Source organism: Salvia splendens, chromosome 1 (genome assembly GCF_004379255.2).
Source record: "Salvia splendens isolate huo1 chromosome 1, SspV2, whole genome shotgun sequence".
Taxonomy (NCBI): Eukaryota; Viridiplantae; Streptophyta; class Magnoliopsida; order Lamiales; family Lamiaceae; genus Salvia; species Salvia splendens.
This window is the reverse complement of record NC_056032.1, coordinates 39073281-39095931: the sequence shown is the minus strand read 5'-3', so window position 1 is coordinate 39095931 and position 22651 is coordinate 39073281. Positions and strand designations below refer to the sequence as shown.

The following is a 22651-nucleotide window of genomic DNA, read 5'->3' as shown; positions in this document are numbered from 1 at the left end:
CTATCACAACAAGATCGATTCCGGAACAAGAAGAACAAACACTCGATATGAAAATGAATAAAGCTAAGAACAACTCTCGGAGAATTAGTGGAAATCTTGTATTCAATTTTTGTGGAAGATTACAAACTGATGGATGAAAAATCTTTTTCTCTCACTCTGCTTGCACAGCTCGGTTATTCACTCTATTTGACTAACACTAATCTAACCACCAAAACAAATCCAACGGCTGTCATTTAAGCTAACTAACTAATCGCATCCGACGGCTCACGTTTGTCTATGCATCAGTTAATAACAACGGCCAACACCGAACTCGACTAAGTTCGGCTAATACCGAGCACCAGCAAGCTCGGCTAATCACCGAGCACGATTAAGCTCGGCTAACACCGAGCTGCAATCAATCACCTAACAGTATATCAGTCCCTGCCGAGCACGATTAAGCTCGGCTAACACCGAGCTTGACTGATTGTGCAGTTTTGCCCCAATCCTCATAACACAACAAGCGCAAATTTTGCCGAAACTCAACCAAAATTGTCGAACAAGAAGACTAAAAATTAAATGCTTGAAATTGTTCGCAAAATTAAAGCTGTAGGTAAATGAATTAAAATTTACTTAATCTTATTTATAACATGTGTAATTTGTTTTCTAGTTCCATAGTAGTATCAATGTAGCACCGTAGCTCATTGTATTTTTAGCAGAATAGCATCTGCAACGGTGGACGGACGACGTCCGTCCGTCCGTGCCAGCAGCACTGGACGCTCGATGCATCGAGCACGTCTGTGCCAACGAGCAAGTGACGTGGCCGGACGTGATTGGGCAACGACAGTCGTTGCATTTGAATCTTTTTTTAAAAAAATCGGTTTTTAATTAAAAAAACCAATAAAAAAAATTCCCACTTCCCAAAAAAAAATATCGGTTTTCTACCCACTTTTAATTTTTGTTTAAAATTTTTTCCGCAAAAATACACATTTTCATCTATAAATACCTCAACTTTCACACCAAAAAATTTACACCACACTACACAATTCTCATCTACATTCTCTCATCTCCATTCTCAATCTTTCTTCCACTCATACAACATAACAATGTCCGGCCAAGGCGATCACCCTCCGAGCTCCCACGGTTGGAACCCCGATTGGTTCGGTTCACAACTGTTCCCTAGTCCGGAAACGGAATATACGACCCCTCCTCAAACCCAAAGTTCGGGCGTTCCAGGTGGCTACCGGCCTTACCCGATCAACGACCAAGATGCTCCCGAAGGGCTATACGGGTGGACACCCGAACATAGAGCGAGGTCGACCACCCCCTCCCAAACTCCGACTCCTCCTACTCGCGGTGTCCGCACACCGTACACTCCGGCGGAGATGAAGCAATTGTTCAAGGCGTTCTTGTCAATCTCCGAAGATCCGGAGGTTGGCACGAACCAATCCGACGATTACTTTTGGTGGAGCATTTGTCGCTAGTACAATGAAAACCGGCCGGAGGGAACAATCGAGTGCAACGAGAGTATGGTGTGCAACGCCATCTACAGAGCCAACGAAGAAATCTAAAAGTTCTAGGGGTATTACCTCTAGGAAGAGCGGTCGGCGGGGAGCGGCCGGAGCGAGGTCGACATCATCAGTTCCGCCATGTCGACCTACCAATCCATGAACTACAAGGCGTTCAAGTACCTCAACATTTGGCAGGAGACGCGGTCGCATCCGAAGTATAGGGGGCGTAACATCCTCCTCTAGCGGCTCCTCCAAACGGTCAAGGTCGGTATCCCTATCCGACGCCTGCTCCGAAGACGTGGTTAGCCAACTCGCCGGAGCTAACTTGGGTAGCCCCGACTCCGGCCCGAGCGGTTCCCAACGCCGACCGCAAGGAAGGAAGAAGGCGGCGGCCAACCGCCGTCGCGCAGCGACTCCATCTGGCGATGCTCCCGAACCCGCTCCCCATTCCCATTCCCGTTCCCGTGCCCTATGCGCCACTTCCACCCCCCACCAACTCGTTGTGGGCGATTTTGGCCCAACTCAATATGGCCGATAGGTCAACTATGACCCCCTCGCAACTTCGATCGCACGAGGCCATGATATTGGGCCTCAAAAAACAATTGGGGGGTAGTGCCGCCGGATGAATAGTCTTCCACGAGGATATTTTTAGCTTTAATTATGTACTTTTTAATTTTTAGGATTTTAATTATGTAATTTTTATTTTTTAGGATTTTAATTATGTCTTTTTTATTTTATTTGTAATTTGTAATATTATTTCGGTTTTTTTAATGAATTTTAATATTATGGAAATGTTTTTATTTAAATTGAATAATAGAATGATTATGGGACCCTTGTGTTCGTCCTTGCGGAAGAGCACAGCTGTGGGTGTTGTGCCCTTGCCTAAGAGCAGACATAAATAGTGGCGACGGACCCATAACCGTTGGCAAGAGCACGGTGGTGGGTGCTCTAAGAATATGATAATCTTACAAATTTTTATCATTAGAAAAATTATTATAATGGACATTTGAATCGTAAAAGAAATTTGAGACATTTGTTTTTATGAAACATCGACATTTTAAGGCTGTAATTGACATTTTAAAAATTTACCTTTTTTAACAAATATGATAGGTCAGAATAATTTTAATAAATTGATAATAGTATTAGCAATTGAATTAAGTGGTATATGTAATGAATGTTCTCCATATTCGCAAAATGGAAGTCCACAAAAAACATTCCCGATCCGTTATCACACCGTCGGCCACTTCTCTCTCCTCATCTCTCTCTCTAGCTCGGTCTCCTTTCCGATTTACAGTTTGAGAGTTCAATTGAATTTCAGTTAACGTGAAATCCATAGGCATTATCGTAATTGATGTCAAAGAAAATGTCAGCGTTTCTGCATCAGAGACCACTCTACTCCAGCTCACCGGAATCTTACGATTTATCCCCTAGATCCCGCCAAGATCACCAAAAAACCTCCTCCTCCGCCGCATTTCTCAGCCGCGGCCCAGCATTGGTCCTCCTGCTCCTCTCGCTGCTCGTAATCCTTGGTGTAGTTTTTCCCTACGTACAGTCCCCCAATTCCCTCATTTTCTTCACTTCTAGGAGCTCCGATTCCAAGTGGCGGAGCTACACGCTCTCCGAAGCGGCTGCCTACGTGGCGAAGAACAATTCGCTGATTGTCTGCGCCGTCAGCGAGGCCTATTTGTCGTTCCTCAACAACTGGCTCATCAGCATCGCGCGGCAGAAGCATCACGATAAAGTTCTGGTGATTGCTGAGGATTACGCTACGCTTTTCAAGGTCAATGAGCGGTGGCCAGGGCACGCAGTGTTGGTGCCTCCGGCGTTGGAGGCAGCGGCGGCTCATAAGTTTGGATCTCAGGTAATTTATGTGATTTTGTGGCAGAATTTGAAGTTCGGTATTAAAAAAATTGATATGTTTTGGTCCATTTCCGAATAAACTTTTGCTGTGTGAGTAAATCGAACTAGTAAACTTGATTATGTTTTTTTTTGGTTGCAGTTGGATTGCTGAATAATTTAATCCATTAGCTCGATACTGATATGAATCTGCACTGTATATAGAAAACTGCAAACATTTGTATGCATATGTGGGGGAATCATGTTGCAATAGTAGATTAGTGTGTGTAGATGCAAAAAGAAGGTTTGTTTAGCTGATAAGTGATAAGTGATTGATGATTTAGTTCCTTAAGGGTCATTATACTAGATTCATGAGAGTTAAAATGAGTGCGGCTTGCTAAATCTTAAGTTACTGATTCCTGGTGATCTGCTAAATTGAGAGATAGGATTTTGCATTTCCTTGGACTTCCGGTGCTCCTGTGTATTATATGCTGCTTTTCATTTTTATTCCGTGCCCTAGGTAACATCCTTTCTTGTGCAGGGCTTCTTCAATTTTACAGCGCGAAGGCCCCAACATCTCCTGCAAATTCTGGAACTTGGCTATAATGTTATGTACAATGATGTTGATATGGTTTGGTTGGCAGATCCATTTCCATATTTTGAGGGCGAGCATGATGTGTACTTCATGGATGACATGGCTTATGTAAGTATACCTGCTGCTTCTTGGTTCAAGTTTATCAGTTTTAAAAGCATATTCTGTCAGTTTGTGGCAAGCTAACCGGATTTAGATTTTGACCTCTTCTCAATTGGTCTCTTTGAATACATTCTCTAAGGACTAAGGAGTAGGTATTGTTTTCCTGTAGGAATTTTTGTGTGGTTCCTTGACATGATCGTTCAATCCAAAGTCCATCTTATGACAAATCCTATAATAATTTCTTTAGTGTTTACTTGATCAAGATAATAGATAGATATTGTAAAAGTCAAAATGATTATCCTAAGGTCGTTCTACAATTACTTAGTATCAAAGAGAACTATTTCTTATACGTTAATGATGTTCGTTTTCTTCCCAATGAAACTGCCAGGTGAAACCTCTTAATCATTCTCATGATTTGCCGCCTCCAGGGAAAAAGGGTCGTACATACATCTGTAGCTGCCTGATTTATCTGCGCCCTACCGTTGGAGCAAAATTACTTATGAATAAGTGGATTGAAGAACTAAAGGACCAACCTTGGTCTAGGGCAAAAAAAGCTAACGACCAGCCTGCCTTTAATTGGGCATTGAATAAAACTGCTGGGCAGGTAGATATGCACTCTTTTACTACCACAGTTTCCCTTTTTTGTGTCGGAATACATCATTACACAGTTGCTGATAGTTCTAAGCACCATGCATATAAATCCATCAATCCATTCTGTCCACCCTTATCTTTTCTCCAAACCCGGGGTTAGGAAGAGTTTAGAGGGTGTAGGACTGACCAACGTTTCTTTTGGTGATGCATAGTGGTGGAATCTGTTAGTATTACTTATCAGACCTCTTGAGGTTATTGGTTAGCATGGTAAAATACTATATTTAAAAAATTAATCAATGTTCACATCTCTTCCTCTCTCACTCTTTTAAGCACTAGCAAGATTGTCAGTCTAAGTTGTGCTGAAGTAGCGCTCAGAACCATATTAGACTGGAAGAAAGTAGAGGAGCTACTTATTAGTAGCTGCACCATTTTACTGAGGTTTAAGATGCTACTGTTAAAGCCAACTTGTTACAATGAATGTCAAAGTCAATTATTCACCTCAGGACACTATTATTAGGAAACTATTGCTTGCTTGTTATTTGACTTCACATCTTTATCTATCATTGATTTCTTGTTCTTTAGCTTGAATAATCACTGATTTTTCCACTGAACTTAGATGGTTAGCCAATTTTGTGTGTATGAAAGTATCATGCACAATGACAATGATGTCCTGTTCATTGTAGTGATGATGTAGGACACTGCTATGTTAGCATATTTGATGTGTCATATCAGATAACATTGTAATCTTTTGTGAATAGTGGATGGTCAGAAGAAACTATGAAGAGATAATAAAAATTCTGTTGTTTTGCTTATCACAAATTTCAGGGTTTAAATACTTGAGTCTCAAATGATCTCGAAAAATGGTTGGATCTTTTTGCTTTTTTCACTCTCTGTTTGATCATAAGGCAAATCGATTATGTTGCCATTGCCTTATTTGTGCCTATCGTATAATTCATGTTGCAATTGACTTATTTGTGCATATCGTATAATTCATGTTGCCATTGACTTATTTGTGAGGTTTGATCTCGTTTCAGGTGGATGTGTACCTGCTGCCGCAAAAAGCATTCCCCACAGGTGGTTTGTACTTCAGGAACAAGACATGGGCACGTGAAACCGAAGGGATGCATGTAATCATTCACAATAACTACATAATTGGTTTTGAGAAGAAGACCAAGCGATTTCGTGACTATGGTCTTTGGTTGGTGGACGAATATGCCATTGAGTCCCCACTTGGCAACTTATAGTGAGTCCGGTGAGCCTTTATAAATGAGTTTTTCACGTGGTACTACATTTAGCAGAACCGAGCTTGCCAGTATTAATGGCTTGAACCCGCCGTTGCAATAGAGAACCAGAGGATCTGAAAGATTCTGAGGTCAATGCTCGCAGATGAAGTTTTTCCCTTGTGCTTTGTTGTGTGTTTTCATCAGCAATGCATAGTGTAACCTTAGTTTTCTTGTTCATTAACAAGATGCATTTATCAGATTTATGAAGCAGCATTACCAGTCTGCTATAATTTAATTGTAGATGTTTTATATTGGGCACAGGTGTAGATTCTTCCAAATTCTGTCTGCAACAGTTTCTGGGAAAAATATCTCAAATATCACAATTGTTCATCATTTATCCTTAGGGGCACGCATTATAAAAAATATCCAAGAATGCTTGAACTATATATCTATTGATATTTATTCTTATAAAGTACAGACGTAAAAGAACCAAAATTAAAATATCGAATATATTGGGTTGTTGGAGAATCAGACTAGGATAACATGTGTTAGAATCCGGATAGCACCTCCAAAATAGGAGTATGTATATTGTTTATATTGAATGGTAGAATGACGGGATCGAATAAACCACTCACAAATTTATCTTACTATTTTTTTTATTAACCGAAAGAGGCTTGAGCCGGCACGTGGCGAGCAAAAGTTGGTGACAAGCAATCAAAAGCCAAATCACAAAAAACCAAACAGAAAATATAGCAGCAACACTAAGACATCCCAACAAAATGAAAAACAAAAGGCCAAACAAAGTCAACCAACTACAAGGCCAAGTCCTTTATGTGACATCCGATAAAATTGGAACGATACAGAGAAGATTAGCATGGCCCCCTGCGCAAGGACGACACACGTAAATCAAAATAGCCCAACCAACTACAAAGCCAAAGAAACATGTGCAACAACAAAAACACGAGCAAAGGCCATAGCGCAAGGTTGGGAACCGAGGACACAAACCTAGTATAAATCTTCACAGTTGTTCACTTGATCGATTGACAACTCAGTTGTGAGGGAAGTTTGGACACCCAACTCTATTCCACACCGTAAGTTGCTAAAAAGGTCTTCTCTTTTCTGTATCCCATTTCAGCTCAAACCTTGGAAAGCCACTTGTATTCCTGTAACTTGGAAAAAGAAGTAGAATGGGAATGTGGAGAAAAGGAAGATGAATAATGATGGGACACAATGGAAGCACATCATGTTTTGAGCCTGTTGAAGGACTTAGACGGTCCAGAACGAGACCGAGATCAGCCGACTACAAGACGACATAGCCGCCCTAACAAACGGGGGGAAGAGTTAAGACTTGAGCAGACCCAAGTCTCGGAGTTGAAATCGAGAGTTTGGGCTAAGAAGCAGCGCCTGAAGGTGCTATCTGTCCAGGTAACACAAGTTTGGGAGTCGTCCCGTGCGCCACTATTGTGATCTTTTTTCTCTTTTTGAATTTTTTCAATCAATTACTCTATATTGTTATAATTATTTGTCGTACGCTCAAACTGAACTCTTGGATACACCACTGTCCCCTCGCACGACACACGCACTAGAGAAACGCGCACAAACACACACAGCCACACGTGAATCACATGCACCGTCAATTAACGGTGAAATGCAACATGAAAACAATAATAACAGCCAAATAACTCAAACAGCATAAATGTGCATAACCATAACATGCGAGGACCAACCAAAAGTAGAATAAAATCTGCAAAAAAAATAGGCAAGGATTCTCAAACAGCAGACCCTACAGGCAATAACTTTCAAGGTCAGTTGCAGAATATGATTGCTGAGAAAGTATCGACTAGCTGCCCAGCAAGACCACTTGGGTCATCGAGCATAGTCGTCATGAACGTTCTGACAACTCGACGTTCATTCTCCCTCGCCTTCAAGCTAAACCATGTCAGGAACTTCAACCTGAACTCCATACTGACATGGCCACCCTGCTCTAGCCCCCGGATGATCCTCACAATGTTTTCAAAGTCCTCATCCAATCCTTCTCTCTTCTCCACTGCTGCTATGCTTGTCTTTGTACCGGACTCCTGAAACTCCTCGTTCAGATCAGGAAGTTGCAGTCTAACCTGTAGAGTCTTGGCATCAACACCTCCGACTCCCATGCATTTTTCCCCGCTTTGAGGCTCTTTTCCTCTTTTCTGGACAAGCTTCTCTCTAGAATCTGATTTGGCATCTGCCCTATTCTTGTATTGATGTACGGAATTAGAAACCGAACCCTCTGCTATTAGATCAACGGAGATTACTTATTAACGATGTTTTAGTTTTCAATGTGGAGATATGCTAAAGATATGTTGTGTACATACATACCACTGAGATTTAAAAGTGAGGTGGAATTTGAAGTCTGAAGTTCTTCAGCTTTTTGAATAGCAAGCATACACAGAGCTTGCACAGAACTGTTAAGTCTTCCAGTGCGTGCACGGGAAAACTTGACCGCTGCTTCACTGAGTGGACCGAACTCCTTCTCTAACGCGGTCTTCATATCTTCAATGAACTTGCGGAGCTCACAAAACCTGGATGTACCCTTGAGGAGCCTATAATTCAAGAATATCCTATAGCACAGGATATCAACATGCTTGGAATCCATAGCTATCTTTAACTGCTTCTTCCAGAATCTGCAAGTCATTCAGATCAAGAAGCCCGGTATATGGTAAGTGTGAAGTCACAAAACAAGTTAGGTGCAAGAGAAAGTAGTCTGACCATTAAGATTACAAAATTCCAAATATGGAGATAAGCTAATTACAAATCATAAAGTCAAGTTCCAGAAAGGTAAGTTATTTATGAAGCACAATGATGATTCTTGGAACAATAAAAATAAATAACTAATAATGTACTTAGTTACCAGACCTACTGTTAAGAAGACGACCATGCACATAATTGTAGTTTTCACGCACAAATATGAGCTAACTGTGATTTCATGTGCACTTATTTGACACGCACGGCGCACACACAAAAAGGCAAGAGTGAAACAGAAAGACATAAGTGAGAAAACTTCTGTGGTTTCCCCACCAAAGATAGCTCCTACTAGTAAGACTGCTACAACTATGACCAAGGCCCAGGATGTGACTGGTATGGTGGAATGAGATACAAAGATGGAATGAGAAAAGTTATGTTACTTTAAGAAAACATTGATACAGAAAATCTTACCCAATTATTGAGGAAACTTTACCACATGTAGCACAAGTATAGGAGCCATTCCTGACCATCCCATGTCGGAGAGCACACTCAACATGACAGGAAGAGCCACAGGAACCTTCTGGTCCAGACTCAGGTGTGCATTTCAAACAAAGGCTTGGGTCCATATTGTTAAATTGACAACAAATACAGCAACAGCACCTCTTGCAAAACCCGGGAACAGTGGATTGTGTTGCTTCACATGCAGGATTTTTGCAGATCGACAAACTAGAATCTTGTGGCTTCAGAAAAGAGCTTTTTCCTCTCTTGTTTCGCTTCATTGAATCCCAATCCTCTTGATCTGAAGACATCCGCCTCAAAGCTTGATTATTCGTTGTCCTTGGAACTTCTTCAGCCATTTCGAACTATAATTATGCTTAATGCACCTTCCCTTCCCAAATTAACTGTGGGAAAACTCCTTCTAGAGAAGATCTCAAGACTTCTTGGATCACTTCTGGCACATGACATATCAAGTATTAGGATGGAATAAGGGCATGCAAAGGAGAAGGATATAGAATTACACATTCTTTTCGGGGAACCTAAACTGTTGTAGCTGCTAAGGAGCCAAGTTTGGTGTGTTGTGCTGCTGTAACACCATCCTAGAAGAATAAGTATATTAAAAATAAAGTTTTATCCGATCATTGTTTTTTACTTCTAAATAATAAACTATCCAATTCTGCAGTCATTGCATATTTGAAACCCAGAACCTTACCGTGGACCTGAAATCTCACATGACACACCATTGGATGCATGTGACTCATGCATTTACATTTCAGACCGGAGTGCCATGTGGAATTCAGGAGATAATTGTGAAAATGATGAAAGATTGGTATCAATTTGTAATTTATCAAATGCTGGAACATTATTGAAATATAGCTCAAAAGTTTGGACATAATCTGATATCTGTTTCTATCATATATTAATCCCTCATGTCTAGAAAAACCAGCAATGAAAATAGTCATGTACATCATGTTTGGCATTGAATCTTTCTACTTGCCTGAAAAAGGAAATGCACAACAATACTAAAATTCTGGTTTCTATATAGCTTCACATATAGCAATTCTTTGCACTGAAGAAAATTCCATCAAACGCATTTAAATTAACTTCACAACTTCATTCAACCATTTCAAATCAGGAATGCCAGTCAACACATGATCCATAAGAACAGATAATATCATCCAATTAATTATACCTATATCTTGTATGCAGATACAATTGAACCTAACATTCATTGAATCATCGAAAGAAAGAATCGATTAGAAGACAAGAATTATATTCATATATTACCTCAAAAGGATGAATCAGAATGAAAGTTGATCTCTTTGATATGAAAATACTTGGAATATAATCTTTTAAAAATGAAAGGTCTCAAGCTAAAGAAGTGAACACTTGATAGAACGCGATTTGAAGACCTTAAGATGAAAGGGAACGGTTCTCTTATATAGGTGCCTCACAGTAATGTTAGTATATAACAATCCAAGAAGGGTTTTTAAAATCCAGAAAGGAAAACACAAATTCTATGAGTTTAAAATTTGTATTAAGGAGATTTCACAAGCAGACAACGCAACGGCTATTTTTTCTTAATTTAATACTTATTGCCAAGTAATTTTTAGTATATGTGTTTTTTCGTATTATAGATTACAATCAATCGGAAAAGACAAATCGTGACAATAAGGAAAACATACATTGTGAAATGGAAAGAAATGCATAAAATCAACAGGAATACATATATTGGAGAAACGATGGTCTATGTATATTGCACAACTAGAAAGACTCATATATAGAGAGAGAAAGTGGAAACTAGTCGAATCCTGAAATAAAAGGATCTACCTACCATATAAAGTCTATCTGAATAATTAGAGAATATATGAAGAAACATAAATATATACTCTTAACTATAGTTGACACACAACAAAAGGAAATGAGAAATTATACTAATCCTAACATGACAAGAATTTCAAGAAATTTCCTACCACTGATTGAGGAATCCAACTATAATAAGAGCCACTTAACATTCTATGAAGATCGCAAATTAGAAGAATTCCTTTCAGGGAAACTGAATGCCGGCCACTCGACACAAAAACAATTCCCAGTTCCGCCTTGGCGATTATATGTAAATATCAAATCCTGGATTTTCATTAGTGAATAAATTCCCTAACCTTCACGCTTTTCTGGTTGAATCTGAATATCTAGCCATGTGTTCTATTTTGAAATATGTAGGCATTTCTTTTTTTCAGTTTAACTTTGCAAACATTTCGCCTCAACAATGAGAAGAAAAACTTGTGAAAATGTTACTCGATAACTTGTTGAGGGAACCTTCATTAGGAGGATAGATACCTTTATGTGTGTCAAGATATGCATCTGAAAAGTCAGAATATCTTTAAAAGCAAGCCAAACACTGGTTATAGTTGTAACCAATTGATACTGCGAAGGTGTGAAGAACGTACTTCATGCGTAAAGTAATCTGATAATGACCAACTGTGAAGCATGTGATCAAGAACTTTCCTTTAACTTAACAGTCATTTGCATTCTATATACAGCAGGAGCTTTAATGTAAAATGCATAAACCTCAAGATCTTAGCTTGTAAAAGATGCATTTTATTTGCCATGAAAAACCACATTTTATGAACCACAATAGAACATATTGAAAATATACTTGCTTAAAAATTCACTGGATAAATTTTCTGAACTAAAAAACACTTTTTCATTCCCATCACATTTACAATATTTTGGGAAATATCTGTCCAGGTTGCTTAGATAAGCATACCATTTCCTGCTAAAAGATATTGCATTTTTCATCAATCAACTCAATACAGTAGACAGTAGTTTATTGAAAAAATCAATCAAATGAGTAAATAAAATAAGATGACAAGTGAATATATCTTTCATTTTTCACCTCATTTCCCAGAAGTAGAGGAAAAGTTTGTAGAAAGAAACCATTGTGCACACAATATATAAGCGTTCACTATTAAAGCTAGAAGGTTATAAAATATTCACAATGCATCTTGTAACAGTTTAAGGATAAATGATAGATAAGGTGTAGAACAATCATTGATACTAATAAAACAAGCAAAAGACAATGAGCAGCAAAAACAAAAGTTACATACCTCCACATAATTTTACTTCTCTGCATAGAGTAGGTGCTTTTTCTGGACACTTTTTATATATGTGATTTGTGTATTACCTGAAATGCAGTAAAAGATAAAAGTAAAAAAACAAAACATATATCACAAGAAAAAAAAATTAGTCAGCTATGAATTCGTCTTCCACCATGCAATCTTCAGATACATGTTGAATTGTATCAAGTATCCGTGGCATGGCTACATACTAATAGCCTAACAAGAATGAATATGCATATATAACATAAATTCATAGATATACAGATATGTCCACTTCAGATTAAAAAACAGAATCCATGATCCATTATGTTAATGGATACAAAAGAATATTGAGAAACACACGACTACATATGCACATCATGGCATGGGCGTATAATTTTGAGTGGATTGACTGAAAATGTTCATTATTATTAATACCCATACACAATCAGCTCATGTACCAATACCCTGTTTTCATCTACTTCAAATGAGCTCGTATAAAACTAGCTTTCAACTGCTATATTGTGGGTAATGATACAAATTACAAATTCTCGACTTTATGTTATGAAGTCTCAAATAAAAGTCCCATCTACTCAATAATTAATTTATATAGAATTTTAAATGTAAGTTCAAGTCTTACACCGATGCCTAATGATAGAACACAACTGACCAACAGATGGCTGCCTGGTATTCAAGACTTTCAATCTTACACCCTCAACCACGTCTGTGCGACAGATCCTATACATCCAACAACTCGGCTCTATTGTTTCTTGAAGTTCTTATAAATTAGGAATTCCATCAAGGCGGCCAACCATATGTATTTTGGAAAAATGACAGCCTGATCTAGCACTAACTGAACCATGGGTCTTGAAAAGGATAGACTGTCTAGTTGCATCATAGTGTGACTAGTGATGCAATAAATCAGTAAGGTAAAACGAACTAAGCAGCTTAGGCTCCTTCTGGAAGAAACTAGAAACTTCAACAAAACGGTTGCATAAACATTATAAACAACAATGAGTATAAACTTACACAAGACTAGGTACCGAAGCTAGCAAGAGACAACAATGTTATACAACCAAAACAACAAGAGCTATTCTCTCTATTAGTCTTGGAACCTGCAGCCACAGATCACTGTCCTATAATAAGGATAACAAAGGCTAGAAAGAAAATTGGACGAAAATTGAGCATTCTATCTAACAAGAACTAAACTCTACCACACATCAGAAAGTGTATTTGCACACAGATAACAACTTAATTGCATAGTAGCTGATAAAGAGTCTCGGTTTCTCCATTTTCCCGAAGATAACTACACGTAAGAATTTAACAACAACAACAACAACAACAATAATAATAATAATAATCCTACAAATTGAAAATGAGGAAAATCAGTGGGAGCTAAGGGATTTGGTCATTACTAATTGCCTTGCCACTTCTCCGTCTTCGATGCACAGCGACATCGTTGATCATTTTCCAATCTGGAACCACTTCTAGGGTTTCAGGAAGGTAGAGTTGGGGATTTGAGTGGTTCACAAGTATATCAGAGCCTGCCAATTGAATCTCAAGCCATCCATAACAGTTTCTCCAAATGTCATCATAGCAATTGCAAGAGCTCATAAGATGGTCAAGATCTTCCAATGGATTGAACCACAAAACGCATAATTTATCCAAAGCACCAGTAACTAGTCTATCTGAGTCATCGATTCAGTGAATCTCCCCGAAGATTATCTCCAGTATCTTTTATTTTACTTAATTAGTTATCCTTATCTTTTTATCTTTAGTTATCCTTATCTTTTTATCTTGCTTGATTAGCAAGATATTTTTTAGGTTTAGAATTATATAAATAATAGAATTCTATGATATTTTCATTCATTGAGAAATATGAAATAAACTTTTATTTTCATTCTTGTTCCGAAAACTCTAGAACTTCAACTAGGGAATTATCTCTTTCGTTCCGTTCAATTTCTGCGTGCTCTACAAACCTCTCGATAGGGAACTTAACCCCTATCAAATTGGTTCTTTCATTAGGTTCTCATCCTCCTACTGATTTCTACCACCATGTTCGTCTTGCTGTCAAACTCTCCTCCAGACTCTCCTCCTCGATTTTCTGGTGTTAACCCCGTGAGGTGGATTTTGGATATTTAGGAATATTTTGACTATCACTTGTTCTCTGATGCTGATCGTCTGTTTTTTGTGAGGTTGTTTTTTTACCATCCAGCATATGTATGGCTCCACGAGTATCGTCGCTCGAATCCTAATTGCTCATGGCAAGAATTTCTTGATGCTGTTTATCATAATTGCTCATGGCAAGAATTTCTCAACAAAATTATTGAGGCAGTTGCTTATTTAGCAAAAAAGGAGGCCATGGCTAAAAAGGAGGCCACATCTGATTCTATCATCGAGCCTGTTGCAAAAAATGACAATGAGCCAACAACAAATGTCAAGTTTAATCCCTTCATCGAAGAGACTGTAAAAAATGATGACGAATTGCCACAAGTGTTGGATGAGGCAATGAATTTGGTGGAAACTAAATTTCCTCCAAATTCTCATAGCCCAAAAATTAATGTGGTCATCATTGCTTATGTTAGTCAAGTTGCTAAAGAGATCTCATGCCCAAATATGATTGCTAAAGAGATCTCATGCCTAAAGATGATTTCTCCATCACTTGTTGCGGTCCCAAACGATACAATTTTATTTGCAGACGAAGATCCAAACAAAGACAACGACAATGAGATGGAAGATTATTTTGCTGACTTCCACCTTGAGGGTAAGGTGGTTTTCAACGGTGGGAGAGTTGCTAGGGACCTGATATTCTATTTTATTTTCTATTATTTATAGAATTCTAAACCCTAAAAAATATCTTGCTAATCAAGCAAGATAAAAAAAGATTACAATAAATAAGGATAACTAACTAAAATAAAAGATACTGAATCAAATAAAATAAAAGATACTGGAGATGATTTTCGGCGAGATTCACTAAATCGAGGACCCTATCAACTCCCCCACTGTTGAAAACCACATTGAGAAAACCACCTTGCCCTCAAGGTGGGTAATGAAATAAGAACATGAGTGTCTCGTCCAAGGTGGAAGTACTCTCAAAATCTCCAGGGTCAAAAATACATACTCCTTTGCTGGCACAACCTACAAATCCACCCAATTGAGCCAAGTGAAAAGCTCGTAAGCCAGTCATAGTACGTTTATCTAACAGCACCTCCACCCTCACATAGGAGTGCTCTCCGTAAGTGAAAAGCTCGTAAGCCAGTCATAGTACGTTTATCTAACAGCACCTCCACCCTCACATAGGAGTGCTCTCCGTAAGTATCAAGCAGAGAGTTCCAAATTGAATCCCATATCCTAAAAAGAGCCCAAACTCCTCGAAAAATACATATATGTAAAGAATCTCGGTTACTTCTCACACAATTTTGTGTTGGAGATAATGTGAGACGATCAGGCAATTGCTTAACTAGAACAACCTTAAATGGACTGTATAAAGCTCGGGGTATTTCTTTTCTTGTTCTAAACTAAAATTTAGATTCCATAAGTGTACTGGAGTTTTTTTTCTTCCGGCTTTGGGAGAGACGCATGACCCTCATGCGTCTCCTTTTAATGAGACGCATCACGGAGATGCGTCTTTCACAAAGACGCATGAGGGATATGCGTCTTTCAATTTTTTCAAATTTTTCAATTTTTTTGAACGAGACCCATCTCCCTCATGCGTCTTAGGAAGAGACCCATCTCCCTCATGCGTCTTTTATTTTTTTAATTTCACGGACGACGCATGAGCGTCATGCTCTTAGGGAGAGACGCATGAGGCTCATGCGTCTCTAATTCGCATAAAATCGACAGAATGAGGCAGTAGCTCCCACAGACACGAGAGAAAGAGAGGCAGCGAAAACAGACGCGATTTCCTTGGCAATTCCGGCGAATCCGACGATTTCCCCTCATATTCCGGTAAGTTTCCTTCATTCTTTCAACATTCCTCCCTTATTTGTTGTTAATTTGCATATTTTGTTTAGATTTCTCTCAATTTTGTAAATTGGGGTTTATAACAAATTGCTCAATTTTAGCCGATGTTTTGTTGTTTTGTTAATTGTAATGGATATTATTGGTGAAATTCATTCTATTGTATAGTCTTTGATATGTTTGAGATGCTTGGTGTTGTGATTTTGGTTGTTATTGGAGAATGGAGTATGGGTTGAAATGTATCTTTTAATTTAACCTTCTAATTTAATAGTTACATGTAAATTAGGCATTATAAATCATGAATCGTGTTGAATTGGAGCGAATCATTTGATTTATGATGTTTTGTTATTTTGACGATGAATTTGAATGTATATGTTATTTGTATTGTAAATGTGAGTTTGTAATTGTTGTTTTGTGAATATGTTATTAGATTAGATGGAGACTTCAAGTTCAAGGGGACAATTATTATATGGACCCGAAGACCCGTCCGTGCTATATCTGCAGAAACATCACCTTTCAAATAAACTAATGAAAGAGGGCACAACGCAAGTATTCAAAGTCCGAAGGACAGAAAGTAAGACATGGGCGTAGACATTCATGAGAATGTGCGGTATTGGCTTGACGCCTTTGGTTTCAAAGGCGTGATGGATTGTGGGAGGTCGATGAAGGTCGACAATGAGCTGATCACGGCTTTGATTGAATGTTGGAGGCCAGAGACGCACACTTTCCATCTACCGATCGGAGAGGTGACGGTGACCTTGGAAGATGTGCAAGCCATTTGGGGCTTTCAGAGCGGACGGTCGCGTTTTCACAGGGCGTGACCATCATGTCGGCTATCCAGATTGGCCTAGCAAGTGCCGCGATTTGTTGGGATGGATACCGGATACATCCACAGAGACAAAGCAAGGCGGTTTGCTGATGACCGCGCTGATCAACCAGACGAGGATACCTTTGGGTGATGACCTACCTACATACGTATACATCCAAATGGCACGTATCCATGCCCTAATTTTGTTAAGAGGTCTCATTCTACCAGACACCACGGGGTGTAAGGTTCCATTTATGGGTTGAATGCGTTTGAGGATCCGGAAGAGGTGCAGACTATTAGTTGGGGAAGTGCGGCTTTGTCCAACCTTTATCATTATCTGTGCGAGGCTTCCATGGATAAGAGGAAAGAGTTGGGAGGGCCTATGATTCTTCTGCAGCTATGGGCGTGGGAAAGAATGCCCTCATTGAGGCCGTCGTTCATAGGATCACTCGTGCACGAGCCATATACGCCATGTGGCGCCAGGTATATAGTTAAATATTTATTTGTTTATGCATCTTGGTTATTTTTTTACATCAATCTTCTTTATAGGTGGAAAGGAACAACTCAAATAGGAAATGCTCCTAGATACTCGGTTGAGCATTACCGTGACCAAATATCCTTGATTAGACCTGACCAGGTGAATATTATTTCAATTTAGACTTAATTTATGAATTTATTATGAAGTTAATATGGCGATTGCATTGCTATTTTGTAGTTTCTCTGGACGCCATACGCACATTGTATACTGCCTGACTACTGCAGTGATGTGAATGGATGCTCTTTGTGCGATACCTACTTGGTGTGCTGGGCCTATGTCGAGGCACATGAGGTTGGACGAGTGCGGCGACAGTTCAATCGGTATTAGGATATTTCTCAATATGTAGACAGGATGCTAAAGAATGCTGATCATTTGGGCAAAAATGATCGGCGTGGTAAGAATGGTAACAATTGAAAAAACACGCACCAGTTCTACATTGGGGGGTGGGACCTGAGGTATGAAAGGTTACAGGCAACCGAAGACGCCGCACCGATGTCCATGAATATTCCTATGAGTCCAGGGTATATGGCGTGGTACACCAAGATTACAGTGACGTACCTGACTCAGCCTGAGGTACGGTCAACTACTGGGATGAACGAGTCGGCTTCTTCGATGAGATTACTTGTAAGTTTGTTATATTAAACTATATGTTTTCATGTGTTATAGTTGTATCGTATTGATATTTGTATGTTTTTTTGTCTAGGTTGAGGGTTTTCAACAGGTTTTTCATTTAACTACTGAAGAAGAAATGGACCCAAGAATGCGCCAGATTCGAGAAATTGCTAGGCGTTGCCTCCAGTCGACGAACAACGCCGATCTCATGGAGTACCCGGCTTCCCAACATCAAGATGTGGTCATGCCTTATCAACCACAAGTAATTCCACAACGTCGTGGAGTGCCTGATGTTCGAACTGGTGGACACGGTTTCATAAAGCAGTTTAGGATGTCGCAGCCGCATCCCGATTACGTAATACCAGAGCTGATGAATCCAGAGCATGGCCCACCTCAGTGGTCTTCGTATCCGGTGCATGAGTCCCAATCACAGTGGGACCGTCCCTTGTATTCTCCAAGTCAGCCTGAGCCTGATTGGACTCGTCGCCCCTATTCACAAAACCAAGATGTGTCGTAATGGAGTGGAGCCCGAGCATCAGTCGACTCATTCTTCCAAAATTATCAGTTTGTGCCTCATGTACAAGCTGAAGAAGATGACGATGAAGGAGAAGAAGAAAATGATGAAAGAGAGGAGGAAAATGAGGAAGAAGAGGTTGTTCATAACATCCATGTCTAACCTCGACTAGTTGCGGAGGGTTCATCACGCGGCGGGGTGGGGAAGATCATGAGCAAAGTGTACAAGAGATTGTCAACCAGGAAGAATAAGGGGGTTGAACCGTCGAAATACACTCCATCGTCGTATAAGTAGTGAATGAAGTAAAATATTTAGTGATGTGGTTGTGAAGTTGGTGAAGGAGGCCGGTCTGTTTCTTCATTTTTTTAATATATAGCTTTAACCCTTTATTTCTTGTGGAATAGAGCAGTAATTAGATGAATTAATTTAATTACAATTGTGTGTTTAACGATAACTGACAACTATAAGAGCAGCAGACAACGATAACTGACAACGATAAGAGCAGTAGACAACGATAAGGTGTGAAGTAGTTGAGCAAACACAAGGTTGCACCACAGCTTCCAACGAGAGCAATATAGGCATTGTGGTGGTGTCATTGTACTGTTTATTATTTGAGACTTCATAGCTTGTTTGATTTTGTGATTGTGAAGACAATTTTGTGTCAAGTACTATGATCTGATCATTTGATGATTTTGCAGCTAAATTGTTTCAAAAATAATGTAGTAATTTGATGACTTTGCAGTTAAATTGTTTAGTATTACTAAAATATTTAACAACAATATAGCAATTGGCATAACGTTGCATGTACGTAGCAATATTATGGCACAAATATAATAAATCAATCCAACAGTTCAAAGCATGTACGTAACAATCCAACTTAAAATAGCTGGATGGATCTAATAAATTTATTATTCAAAGCATATCAGCTCACTCAAACCAATGAGTAAACAGAGACAACCTTTCATTGAAACTAAAGAAATTACAATTCATCAGAACAATATTCGTCTTCGGGGAGCTCCTACATAACACGACCGACTGAGCAATGTCTTCAGTCATGCCCCTCTACGCCGCAATTCCTACACTTGCGGGGAGCTCTCGGTTCATCTTCCTCGCGGACATCCATTTGATTAGGAATCCTCCTTGTTCTGCCTCGTCCGCGCTTTTGAGGAAGCAACTGCTCAGGGGTGATACTTTATTTCCATCCAGGTTTAGCCCAATAGTCTTCGTGTCTTAGTGCGTGAAATGGGCCACCAGAGTACTGTGCTTCCCATGTAGCTTTGTGGTTGTGTTTATCAATGAGGTCAAACATAGTGTTACCTCTATCTCTAGCAACGGCGCACGCATGTGAACAAGAAACTCTCCACATCTGCCACTTCCCACAAGTGCACTTTGAATCCAAAAACTCGACCTCTTGTCTGTTATTGCTCTTTGCCTGTCCATTTTCGAAACGTGGATGGCTTAGAATTTGTTAATGACCCAGTTCTCGGTCAAGTATTGAACAGTAATGTAGTTGTCCTTTCGCATCATACGCAGCAAGTTTGTCCCTCGCCCACAGGGTTAATCGACCTTCGGTATGTTGTATTTCTATTTTTCTATCTGCCCACCATTGCATTGTTCTCCAAAATGTCAGCTTGCTATCAAATTTTGTTCCCGCATTAATCCGATACGGGTGAGCTTCATCCCAATACATAGTATTGTGTTCATTACCCACCTCAGGTACCTCAAAAGGAACACTCGGTAGTCTGCGAAAATATTTCAACCCACTGTGAACGTATTGTGGAAGTGGTTGTTCACCTTGCACGACGGGTTTACACACTATCTCCTCATCACTAGAACCATCACCTGGAGAATCATCACTTAAAATATCATCAGATGATGATGACGACAATGGTGGATCAAGGTTGCCTCGTACAACATCAATATCAACATTATCTTGAGCATTCTCTTGAGTATTCAATCCAACATCAGCAGCATCTGCAACATCTACTTGCTCATTCATACCACAGTCAGAGCTCATATGTTCAACTCTTGTAGATGATCCAACACCATAATCAACAACTGGTGGGATTTCTACATTTCCGATGTGCATTTCTGCTATGTCGACAGACTTTGTCATCCTAACGCACCATTACGTTGCATGAAGTACTAGCCACGAGCTGACGAGCACAAGCAACAACTACTTTGACGATGCGTTTGAACAGCGATCTTCTCATCTGGAACTTCTGGCAGAACATCTAAGCACTCCATCGAGTGCTTCAAGAAATAATCTTTAAATAGCCACAAAGTAGCGTATATCTGGTTCAGCGGTAGCTTCAAGCCTTCAACGACAACTTTTTAGCGAGCAACCTCATTGTCTATTTCGGCTTAGATTGCCGGTATGACTTTCGAAAATTCTTGATAATGTCATTGCAGATGGTTTTCTCGTTTGGTCGAGGATTCATTTTTTTGGTGAAGTGTGAGATTTTTGGAGGAATACAAGACAAGTGTGAGATTGTTAATGAAATGAATGAGATTTGTGATGATATTTATAGATTTAGAAATTAAAAAATAATTGTTGCGGCTTGGTGCTATGCTCCACAATGCACGACCCGGGGCACGCCACACCAACGCCCAGTGCAGTGCCCTACCTAGGGCATATCTCATGTCCCCCACCCATCCCTGTCCACCCGCAACCCCCAGTATGTGTGGATGCTCTTAGGGATAACTTTTTGCATATATAAATAAATTTTATATATAATGTTAGATGATAAATATACATGTATATAATTTAAATTTAATAAAATAAAGCTAAGTTTCATTGAAATACTACATTATCATTTATTTTCAGTAAAAAGAAAAGAAAAAAAAAGTATCTATTGACTTCTATAAGATTTGAAAATTTCTGAGTGCCACAATTAATGAATAGTCCAAATTCAGGTATTGACTTATATTTTAATCAGTATATTATATTTAGATAAATAATTATTTCCTTAATTGCATAGGTGTTGACTTACTTATTGTATTGCCATTTTTGTAGTGAGATAGATGAATTTTGCACTTAGTAGTATGAAATAAGCTGCAATAAAATATTAGAAATTGCATTAGGAAAGCATGCTAATAAATTTTTTTATTAAAATATAGATATAATAAGTATGGGTAGTGATAAAATATAAATAGTATCTTTTCTGTAAACTCCAAACTATGATCTGGATCTTTAGATTCATGATTTGATGTCAACAGAAAATGTCAACAAAATACCAATATGTTGACAATGTTTACGTTGTGTTGACATTTTCTATTGACGTTATTTGTCATCTATTAACATCAAATCTTGAAATCCAATGATCCATATTATAATTTGAAATGTGCACAATATATAGAGTATCAAATCTTGAAATCCAATAATCCAGATTATAATTTGAAATGTGCACAATATATAGAGTTTGCATTTGATTACATTCTTAATAAATAGTATAACCACATTTTATTTATCAGTGGCATCATATATGCACTGCATGTATATTATAAAATTAAATATATATAGATACAAGAAAAGTTTGGAAGTTTAAATAATCAGTCAAACGATTTGATGAAGTAACAAAACTAAAATAAGTAAATAAATTAACAAGTATACTTATATATTTTCCAAATATTAATAAGGTGAGGAAGTAAATTTAATTTTTAAGCATGGGCAAGTGAGAAGGTGAGGAACTTTACTTTATTGCATGATTATAAGTTGACTCTTCTTTAGCATAATATACAGTTACAAATTAAGAATGACCTGCAAAAGAAAGGATAAGAGGATGAATGAGAATAAAAAATAAAGTAGAGAAAAGAAAATTCATAAATGAAGTGAGATAAGAGAGCAATAATTATGAGTAAATTGGCAAAACAAACTCATAAATTTTAGCCTAATTTTGGTCTTGTTAGTATCAAGTTTGAATTTGTTATCAGTTATTACATATTATTTGTAGTCATATGTATAATATAGTATTGTTCATATTGTAGTAGTTGCTTATTTTACTCTAACACATTAAAATTTGTTAATGACATTTTAATTTTTTTATTTTTAGAAATGACTCTATCTCT

General features: G+C 38.6%; 2 protein-coding genes and 1 non-coding gene across 9 annotated transcripts; 2 read left to right on the top strand and 1 right to left on the bottom strand.

Annotated features, from left to right (window-relative positions):
* The first annotated feature begins 2682 nt into the window (after window positions 1-2682).
* LOC121750668 (UDP-D-xylose:L-fucose alpha-1,3-D-xylosyltransferase MGP4-like) lies at window positions 2683-6149 on the top strand. The gene is made up of 4 exons (XM_042145251.1): window positions 2683-3348; window positions 3865-4026; window positions 4406-4621; window positions 5643-6149. Exons 1-4 carry the CDS (start codon window positions 2839-2841, stop codon window positions 5850-5852), a joined length of 1098 nt encoding a protein of 365 aa, XP_042001185.1. The 5' UTR covers window positions 2683-2838; the 3' UTR covers window positions 5853-6149.
* Window positions 6150-6655: 506 nt separating this feature from the next.
* LOC121758473 lies at window positions 6656-6758 on the top strand. Its single transcript, XR_006041477.1, has one exon. It is a non-coding gene; the product is annotated as a U6 spliceosomal RNA (small nuclear RNA).
* A 752-nt stretch (window positions 6759-7510) lies between these two features.
* Window positions 7511-13870, bottom strand: LOC121750598 (VIN3-like protein 1). 7 transcript variants are annotated; one of them, XM_042145185.1, is made up of 6 exons: window positions 13567-13870; window positions 12161-12237; window positions 11391-11531; window positions 9027-9507; window positions 8190-8494; window positions 7511-8103 (listed from the first exon to the last, which is right to left on the bottom strand). In XM_042145185.1, the coding sequence occupies exons 4-6, from the start codon at window positions 9410-9412 to the stop codon at window positions 7637-7639; spliced, it is 1158 nt and encodes a 385-aa protein (XP_042001119.1). In that variant the 5' UTR covers window positions 9413-9507; window positions 11391-11531; window positions 12161-12237; window positions 13567-13870; the 3' UTR covers window positions 7511-7636. The 7 variants fall into 7 exon arrangements, with proteins under 7 accessions (XP_042001119.1, XP_042001125.1, XP_042001096.1 ...); XM_042145191.1 differs by lacking the exon at window positions 11391-11531 and adding an exon at window positions 9593-9652; XM_042145162.1 differs by lacking the exon at window positions 11391-11531.
* Between the last annotated feature and the right edge of the window lie 8781 nt (window positions 13871-22651).